We start from the raw sequence: 10,730 nt of genomic DNA, 5'->3' as shown, positions 1-10,730 counted from the left end.
ACTCTCTCTCTCACACACACACACACACACACACACACACACACACACACACACACACACACACACACACACACACACATATACAGTATTAGTGTTATTTTAGTATAATTGATATGCTATTATAGTTTAATTAATATTTTGAATTAGCTTTTAGTTTTATATTTTCAGTGTTTACTAATGTTTTGTAAATTTGTGTATTTTTATTAATATTTAGGTTTAATCATTTTTTTCCCGGTTTAAGTTTGAGTATTATTAGTATTGAATATTATTTATCTCCATTTTCCAGTTTGTTTTCAGTAATTTTAGTGCTTTAACTCAAACTTATTTCTGGAAGTTGCCAAAGCAGCATTTATATGTTTTGTTTATTTTAGTTTTTTCGTCAAATATTTATATATCTTTTATTTCAATTTACAAATCATGGAACAACAATTCTTTTTTCTTTTTTTTTTATCAAGATTTAGGTCCAAATATATACTGTATGAATAAGGTAAGTCCTAGTAACACTTTACAATAAAGGATCATATATTCATATAATTAACATGAACAATGAACTCTACAGCATTTATGAACATTAGTCAGTGTTAATTTGACTTAAAGTTGTGTCTGTTACCATTTGCAGGGTGAACAAACAAAGATACAATTATATTTTAACTAACATTAACAAAGATAAAAAATGTTTTAAAATTGCATTGCTCATTGTCAGTTCATGTCAGTTAATGTATTTATAATGTAAACAAATAAGACCTTATTGTAAAGCATTACTGTAGTGTGAGGCCATATAGTTATAAAAGACTATTAAAGGAATTAAAGACATGTTGATTAAAATAGTTTGAGGTGAAGAAGCACATCATACTGCAGAATAATGCTGACAAACTGAGTCTATATCTGGATAAAAACATAATATACACACAGAATCATAAAAACACATTCAAAAATGAAAACACACACACACACACACACACAGAGAGAGAGAGAGAGAGAGAGAGAGAGAGAGAGAGAGAGAGAGAGAGAGAGAGCAAAGTTCCAAAGACAGCATATGACAGGTCTGAGACCCCAGACAGACATGAAGGATTATGAGAACAGATGGTGTAATGGTAGAAAACACCCAAACCAAAAATGCAAATATTCATATAACACCCCCATATGCACATAAACACACACACACACACACACACACACACACACACACACACACACACACGTACGCGCGCCCAATGCAATGCTATATTACAGTAAATGGTTTGAAAAATATTGGAGAATAAGTAAATACTATGGCATATAATTATATTGCAAAGAAACATATATAATATAATATAATATAATATAATATAATATAATATAATATAATATACAGACTCTTCATAACAGTCTCAAAATAAACTCGTTCCACCATTACACTGGCAAAGATTCTCATTCAGAAAACACACATGTCACTCATAACACACTGACCTGAAAAACACTCAAAAACAGGGAGCATTGCATTAATGTTGAACTTTTAAACGTTTTTAACGTTTGAATGTTTTTTATGCACATAAATATTAATTTTATTATAAGAATAAGAATTGCAATTGTACTGACTGTATTGCAGCATAAATAATGAATGAGAAATTAAGCTATTTGTTTTTTTTCTCTATCTTGACATGTAGTTATTTACATGCAAGAAATGGAAAGTTAAAACAACAACAACAAAATCCGGAAGCAATGATAATTAGAAAACAACAACAACAACAACAACAACAACAAAACAAACACAAAAAAAGATCCGAAACCAGAAACTTGTGTAGTATAATTGTGTGTGTGTGTGTGTGTGTGTGTGTGTGTGTGTGTGTGTGTGTGTGTGTGTGAGTGTGTGTGTGTGTGTGTGTGTGTCGTCGCTGTGATGGACCGGTCATCTGTCCAGGGTGTTTTCCTCTCATACGACTCGAGACTCTGGGAAACACTCCAGCCTCCCCACGACACACAGGACAAGCAGTTTGGAAAATGCATGGAATGTACAGTATGGATGTACAGTGCTGTGAGGTGCTAGTTCTCCCTCGCTCTCCCACTCTTTTTCCCTATCATTGTGTCTTCCTTGATCCATGTTTCCAAACAAAATCATTCTGAAGACATCATGATTTTCAAAAGATGACTGAAAAAATGACTACTGTAAAAATAGGACTGAAATTGCAATTTTGTTTGTAATAATAATTATTTAATTTCATTGTAAATATTTTTTTATATAAAATTTACATATTTTTTATTATAATAAAATAATATTTTATATTTCAATATAATTCCTGCAGAGTTTGCCATCATACCGATTTGAATGTGCTTTTATCAGTTTTGAAAGCAGTGTGTTAGCATTAGAAAAATCTGCTGCAAATATAGTGTTTTAGAAAGTTTTACAAAAGTGTTCATGGATTTTTGGGAAATATGGTCATTGCATGCATTTTGTGTGAAAGCAATGAAAAATTATTCACAGGTTGATCCGCATAGACTTCTGTTTCACTGAATGTGTGAAGAGTTTCGAAAATGTGGCTTCAGTATTGAATCATGCATGTTTTATTATTATTATTATTTTAACAATATCAATTTACAAATTCAAGTAGGGAACAATAATATGCATGTGAAAATATACACAAATAACATAAATCTCCATCATATCTGTGCATATAGGCCTATGCCTACATAGGTTAGAGTATAAAATAAAATAAAAACAACAACAGCATATTTAGTACAATAAACAAAAGCATAATCTTCAAAACGCCTAAAGGGGGATTTGAACAATGCTTGTTAGCAATTGAGAAAAACTAATGTTGGTTTACACATACAGTAAGTGCAGATAAAGAATGATTTCACCACTAGAGGGAGACACAGTTACTGTAAATCTATTGAGGAGAGGAATCTGGAAACACTGAAGAGAAGCAACACTGCAGTTGTAAGTTCAGTTGTGTTGAACAGCAAAAGAAACTTGACAACACAAAAGCTTGCAGAATCAGTGGTTTATATGTGGGTCAGTGAGGAGCTCTGAGTCATTGTGTTTGCTGAGGAACAATCCAAACTTTTCCGCGTATAAAGAGACTAATTAGAGCCTTTCTTCGGGAATTAGGTCGAATAGTTTCACACTGTACCGTCAATGCAAACGAGATTTTTTTCCTAACATTAGCAGGAGTCTGGAAATGAGTTTCAGATGAAGGGCTTCAGCTGCCTGTGCTTCAGATCTGACAGCTGAGATCCCGAGGTAAAAATAATACACTCACAAAATATAGCATGCTAAAAATGTACTATAAATGTTATGCCAAAATACCACAGTTATGATATCAGTTATGACACACACACACACACACACACACACACACACACATACACACCTACCTATGGAAGTAAAATAATCTCAAATGTTTTTGAAACAAAACAATAGATTATCGAGCATACTATCCATCTGCTGTTAGTCAATCCCACCAGCAGGGGGTGCAAAAGCGCGTGTTGTTGACGAAGATCAGCAACTGTTAGAGCAAGCCATTCATTCATTAAACTCATTTAACAGCAATGTAAGTGTATTTGTGATTATTATGACGGCGGTTGTATGTTAAATTCAGTGTCTTCACGGTTACTTTCCCTGTGTAGCCTACAATCATCTTTCTCTACCGTGAACAAGATAATGTTATTCCCCGATGCGGATACGCAGATCCAATGTTACATTTTTGAGGTTGACGTATATTTCTCTTGGTTGTTTAGTTGCCTTAACTTTATATTGTGGCGATGTGCTGCATGCAAGCTATTAGGGTTTCCCTCAAAACGTCAGGATTCCCCTGCTGGACATAGCCTATAAAACGCTTAACGTAGCTTAATGGACTAATTACAGATATAAAAGACCAAACTCGCAGGCAAGCAGATTGACTCAGAATAACGCACAAAGTTTAATGCTGAGCGTTTCCCAGTGATAGACTGGCATAAAGTTGGCTTGACGTTTGACATTCGCACATTTAGGGACCGTCTCTAAAGTGTATACGTCTTTGGTATACACGTTTCAAACTTCAATATCATTTGAATAGAACGACTTACAGTCATAAAACCAACTGTAAAGTGTTCATGTGGTGCCAGCCATAATGCGCACCCTTTGGATTTTTGATTTATTCAAATAAATTAAAGTTTGCTATTGAAGTTAGAAACGCAATGTTGTATGCAACTTTTGAGACGGTCCCTAAATGTGCGAATGTCCAAATGTCAAGCCAATTTTACATTTATTAGGCTACATTTAGTCATTTATTTAGCAGACGCTTTTATCCAAAGCGATTTACAGTTAAACTAACAATAGGAGGACAGCAATATGCAAGTACTATGACTCTTCACAGTTTAAGCTAATGCAACGTACTACTCTCTCTCTCTCTCTCTCTCTCTCTCTCTCTCTCTCTCTCTCTCTCTCTCTATCACACACGTGTGTGTGTGTGTGTGTGTGTGTGTGTGTGTGTGTGTGTGTGTGTGTGTGTGGAGAGAGAGAGAGAGAGAGAGAGAAGAGAAAAGAAAGTGTTAATGATCAAGTGTTGATTTTATGCCAGTATATCACGAAACGCTCTGCATGAAACTTTGCGCGTTACGTTCATATTCTTAGTCCATAGTAGCCTACATCCCCATAAAGGTGCGAGTTTGGTCTTTCATATCACTGTATTAGTCCATAGCGTTTTGCCCCGACGGAAGGGGAATCCTTGAGTGTGAGGTATTGAGGGAAACCGATTATAATCCTTTTCATGTAGGTAGAGAAAGCTGATAACATGTAGGCTACAAAATGTAACAATGAAGTTATTGAATGAAACATAAACACAGCTTTTGTGTCTTTATCATCTTTTCCGCATATACTAATCATTTTCATTTTATGAATGAATGGCTTGCTCTAACTGTTACTGGTCTTCGTCAACAACACGCGCTTTTGCACCACCTGCTGGTGAGGTTGACTAACAGCAGATGGATAGTATGCTCGATAATCTATTGTTTTTCCTGCAGTTCCGTTGAATTTACTGTCGAATTTGAACCACTGAATTTGTGGAAGCGAATTTGTGGAAGCGAAATAAAATGGACCGAAAATTGCCTGTTGAATATTATAGGTTGTATTTTTAAACAGTTTGAATATTTTGGAAGTGAAATATGAAAGGTGAATATGGATTATGGAATTTTTAATAATAAAAATGTGTTTGAAATGTTTTTAATTGAAATATTCACAGCTTAAATATTCAACCATGTTGAATTTCAGCCCATAAAAATGCAAGCCCTAAAAATACAATGCATTAAAATGCAAGCATGGTTAATGCAATGCCTATTATTTTTCAAGTAGTGCAATTCAACAGGCTTTTTGTTTCAAAAACATTTGAGATTATTTTACTTCCATACCTACCCATCACAGAAAACTGATGTATTTTTATCTTTTAAACAACTGAGTCCTGGCATCCACTATACAGGAGACATATAACATCTTTTCATTAGAACCAGAAAAAAAAAGTTTTTTGAATGTAGTATTTTTTCATGTCATTCCATTGTTTAGAGCTTAAGAAACAAATGGGGGAAACGATTTTAACTTTGTATAAAGATGATTCTCAGCTATATATGAAACATGTAATGGGAACTGATATATCATTTTATGCAGTATGTGGGTGAAATGGCCATAAATGTGTAGTGCCATTCAATATTATGTATCTATATCTGTATCGAATTGCATGTGTTCTTAATTGGCAACATTTTCATAATAATATCTTATATTTCATTGGAAAATTGATTATATAATTTCACTCAGAATGAGAGAGAGAGAATTTTAAATACACATTTATTGCAACAATTTAGTCTTGAGTTATTCACACTTCATCCAACCATTTTTTAATTTATTTGTTTACACACATGTATATTTAAAAAGTCAACACCAATTCATTTCTCTCATTAACACCCCAGATTTCTACAAACTTTGGTAAACAGTCCACCAACTTGTATGCAAACTCTAGTTTTAGTCTAGATGCCACAAGCCCCAAAAACATAGGAACAACACTTATTGCAGAGAGAGAGAGAGAGAGAGAGAGAGAGAGAGAGAGAGAGAGAGAGAGAGAGAGAGAGAGAGTAGGAGGGGGTTATAGTGGAGTTGAGTTCGGGACTGCAGCGCCCGTCGCTCCGCTGGTATTCCAGGAATGTGTTGATCATGGCGGCCGCAGTGAAGCCCGTGAGGAGCGGATTGCTGGAGCTCCGCGTTACCGTTCACCACTGGATCCGCGTGCTTGCCACTCTCAGCGAGGACTCGTTCACCGTGAGTCCCGGAGAGACCGGCGAGGAGACCGGGAACAGCTGCTCGCCCGCGCCCGGAGCTGTTAACGGGGATCCGGCGAACCTCAGCGCCTCCCCGGTACCGGACACCATCACCAACGTCAAGCGAACCGTCAGAGTCACCAAACAAGAAGTCGGAGGACTCGGAATAAGTATTAAGGGTAAGACGACTAGTTTATAGCGGTTATCAAAGTGTTATTAAACTTATTCTTCCTGAAGAGTTTGGAAACACTTTATGAATCATTCAGGATTCATAAATATTAGATGCTGTATTTTAAACCTCTACTTCAGATCTTTTAAAATAATTTATTGTAATTTAAATCTTGGTTTCTTGGACATGTAGGCTATGGATTTCTTTTAAGCAGCCTATTCGTGGTAAAGTTATGGTAACAGATGGTAATAAGCCTATTAAAATAAAACCAATATAACAAAACTGATACCCGATTATCTTATGTAAATATTGGGGGAATATCGGTAAAACCGACTAACGGTTGATCACTAGTTGTATATGGGGTTTCCAAGAATACTACTGTAAAAAACTGTACTAACAACAACTAACAAAAAAAACAACTAACAAACTGTAAAAAAAAAAAAAAAAACAGTATTATTGTACTTTGTGCTAGTTTTTGTAATCCATGGCAATATGGTCTCAATTCTGAGACATGGAAATCTTGGGAGTGCCATTAAAATATAGTACATTAATTTCAGTACCATGGTATTATCTTGCACTTTGGTGGTACTACAGTATCCTATCTTTTGGGTTTCTGGTTATTTTTAGTATCTTAAAACTGTGACAGCTGTCACATAAAGTGAAGACCTTAGAGAAACTGCATTTGACCACCATATAAGTTCTGATGTTTTCTAATGATTTGCATGATGTTGCATTACGGGTTTAGTGAATCATGCAGTGTGTGTGTGTTCTCGGGGGTCGACAGCTGAGTGGAGAATTACCCATCATGCTCAGCTTGTCTCTGGCTTCAGATGAAAGCTGTGGAACAAGAGCAGAGAAGAGTATGGTGCTGTTTATTTTAGGGAGCCAGAGAGGGACGACCTTGCCTTGAGTCTGAAGTGCAGTTGTACGTCTATATTTACAGTGCCAGAGTCTTTGGACCCGTCGTTCGGACTCTTTTGGAGAAAAGGGCTTTAGTTTTCAATCTTTCAGTTTCCTTAAATATGATCATCCTCATGCAAGGAAGCCCCAGTCTAAAATTTAAAAGGCTATATATTTTCGTTTATTAAGGCCCAAATTATACTGTGAAAGAGTAGTTATAAATATTTTAAAATATAATTTTTTTAGTTTCTATTATGTTACATTTTTTAAAATAAAATACAAATTTCAACACACTATAGTACTGTTCTGTAGGGATGCACCGATATGAAAATTTTGGCCGATACCGATAACCGATAATGCTTCATATTTAAAAGCCGGTAACCGATATATTGGCCGATAAATCTAAATCCAAATTTTTATGTAATTTTTGATAGCCTGAATACAAAAGCAAAAGTTTCACCATTAAAATCCACATCCCAAACACACAATTATAATGTTCTTATTGTAATTTTATGTACAGTAGCCAATATGAAAGACTTGCGCTTCACTGTATTTTGCTGTTTTGAAGGGATTCCAGTCATATTTCAAGCAATTTAAAACCATCATGTTGAACAGTGCACATCTGAAGCGTCTCAGCTGAAGGAAATAATACATTATTAATCGGCTTTAATATATCGGACAAATCTTCTTATTGGGCCGGTAACGATAACATTAAAAATGAACCGATATCGGCCGATACCGATATGGTGGTCGATATACCGTGCATCCCTACTCTACTGTATTATTTAATTATTTAAATAATTAATATTATTTAAAAAAATGTATACATTTTCTTATTTATTTTTATTAAATTTATTTATTTTTATTTTTAAATTTTTTTTACATGTTTTTCTTGAAACTTTTTTAGAAGTTTGACACATAGAAACGTAACAGCACATCTTCTCTACTAAGAACTCTTTGCTTGGGTTTGTATCTCTTTTTATTTCACAAGCCTGAAATCATCCAACTAGAATTTGATTACTCAATAGAGTTTATGTAGCTCCGCCCCTTTTCAGCTCCGCGCTCCTCGTGTTCCTTCTTCCGGTTTGTATTTCCACATGATGAAGGTAAGATCTTACAGATTTATGAATGAGGAGCTCGTTTTAAAATCTTCCCGGTCTATGACATCCGCTTCAAACATTACAATGCTTGTGATAACTTTTGTTAACTAAATCCACTTCACCAGCTAATTAATTCTAAAGATGGCTCTGCGCTTGTTTCTCTGGTGCATAAGGTCTATTGGATGTTGGAATGTCAAGTTTAATTTAGGTATTTCCTTCAAACTGTAGTTGATTTTATTACAGATATTTTGTCAAGTCAGGTGTGCGTTGCATTTTCAGCATGTCCACAAGGGGCACTATTGCAGGTGTGTTTATGGCCTAAATCAGCGATTCCCAACTTTTTCGTCAGACAAACCACTTAGATGTGAAATATTTATGTGAAGTACTTCGATTTTAATATTTGAATTATTTACCAACACATTTGCATATTCTCGATGCTGTGATGATTGATATTGGTCAAATGACATAAACCGATAAACATTCAGAAAGTGTTTTTTTTTTTTTTTTTTTTTAATGATTCATATATTGGGCTGCACAAATCATATTGCAATTATTTAGTCATATATGGGGAATGGGATTTTAACTGTGGTATGACATTTCATCTTATATGATCATAACATTTCATATTGCTGCTGCTGTAACCAACAAAACACACATTTAGTTTTTATTGCATGTACGTAAGTGATGGCTCCACTGCTCTTTTTCATTAACGTTCTGCCATGTTGCTGTGAATTAGTTTTATTGCTCAGGATTATTACAGGCAGCTCCCGAAATAACCTGTGTGATGTACCGGTTATGATGGCAAGGCCGGGACTGGAAAGAGGGGGAACTCGGGGGGGAAAGTCACAATTTTTATCAGGAAATTTTCTTCCCTCAAATCATGCAGCCCTGCTTATAACATAATTCTGATGTAACACTGACATCCAAAAGCCTTGTTAATTTTTTATTTATTTAATTGTTTTTTTAATGTATTTTATAATATTTCCCCCAAAATGTTGTATAATTATATTATTTAATAATTTAACAGTTACTACAATATTTACTGCTATTATTTTACTCATTTATTATTTTACAGTGCAATAGTATTATTATAATAGTGATATTTCTTCTATATATTTCTATTAATTTATAATTAAATTTTTGCCCAAATTGTGTATAATTATATTGATATATAATCACAAAAATGTTGCCCTGATTCTGCAATCCGACAAAAAAGCACAGCAAACCTGGAGCTCTTAAAAAATAAAAATAAAAATAATTTTGTACATTTTTTTCAGGAAATTTTCTTCCCTCAAATCATGCAGCCCTGCTTGTAACACAATTCTGATGTACACTGACATACAAAAGTCTTTTTAATTTTTTGGTTCAACTCACTCAAATTGTTATGCTGATAATATATGTTGAAATGAAAAGATTTGCGCGACATTAGAAGCGTTTTCTCTAGTGGTCTCAGACCTTTGAACACTGTGTTTGCACAAGAGTGATGCAGTCAGCGTTGCATTTCAGCATTAGTGTGTTTGTGCAGGACGTCCTGGCAGGGACTGCAGCGGGAAATGATTGATAACGTGCTGGAGCTCAAGCAGAGAGACCGGAGGTTGCCAACAGTATCTGGCAGGAGCCGAGATCCCACCCGCATTCGCGTCGCATGTGTCTTTAAGGGTCAAAAGGTCACTAGGATAGAAAGCAGATTAGGGGTACTTAGACGAGACCATTTCTGATACACGCTGACGATGATGGTGAGGAAGAAGCTCACGGTCTCACAGTCAGCAAGAATAAAACCTGGAACCACATATAAATGTTTTATGGTTTATACACACCCCTGTCCTTGAATTTCTAGATGTAAGTTTAAAGCGTACGAGCCTTTTGAGACCAGCTGCCTAATTCTCATTGGATATTTCATTCAGATGCTCGAGAAAGCCACAGACCGAACCATCATCCACTAAAGAAGATATATGTGCATCTGTGGTCTGTAATATTTGGAGCACACACCCCAGATCAAGGATGAAGACGATGAAATTTCGATTGGTATTACAGTGTTGCCCATAAATCACATCAAAGTTGATTTAGAGTTGGGGGTTTTATGCAATTGTTCTGTATTTAGCAATGCATATATTTAACTAGTCTAGAACTAGACTTTTTGTATGTAATAATGATTTGTGTGGATTTGGATAGTTAATGGCATTGTGTCTCCTCTGTGTTTGGACAGCACGATATTAGAAAAAACTGACAGTTTTGTATTTTCTGCAATATACAGTATATTGCAATATGAAAAAAATACAGTAATTTTCACCAGATTATTT

At 35.1% G+C, this 10,730-nt stretch overlaps 1 protein-coding gene across 1 annotated transcript in view; it reads left to right on the top strand.

Moving 5' to 3' along the window:
- Positions 1-6,074: 6,074 nt before the first annotated feature.
- Positions 6,075-10,730, top strand: part of snta1 (syntrophin, alpha 1) — a 33,844-nt gene continuing 29,188 nt past the window's right edge. Inside the window, exon 1 of the mRNA XM_081380900.1 lies at positions 6,075-6,440. Coding sequence (XP_081237026.1) covers positions 6,158-6,440 — 283 coding nt within the window. The 5' untranslated portion in view covers positions 6,075-6,157. The remainder of the gene's footprint in view (positions 6,441-10,730) is intronic.

Source organism: Scardinius erythrophthalmus (assembly GCF_964197995.2).
Source record: "Scardinius erythrophthalmus genome assembly, chromosome: 12".
Taxonomy (NCBI): Eukaryota; Metazoa; Chordata; class Actinopteri; order Cypriniformes; family Leuciscidae; genus Scardinius; species Scardinius erythrophthalmus.
Note: the sequence above shows the minus strand (reverse complement) of the source record. Positions and strands in the feature narration are given on the sequence as shown.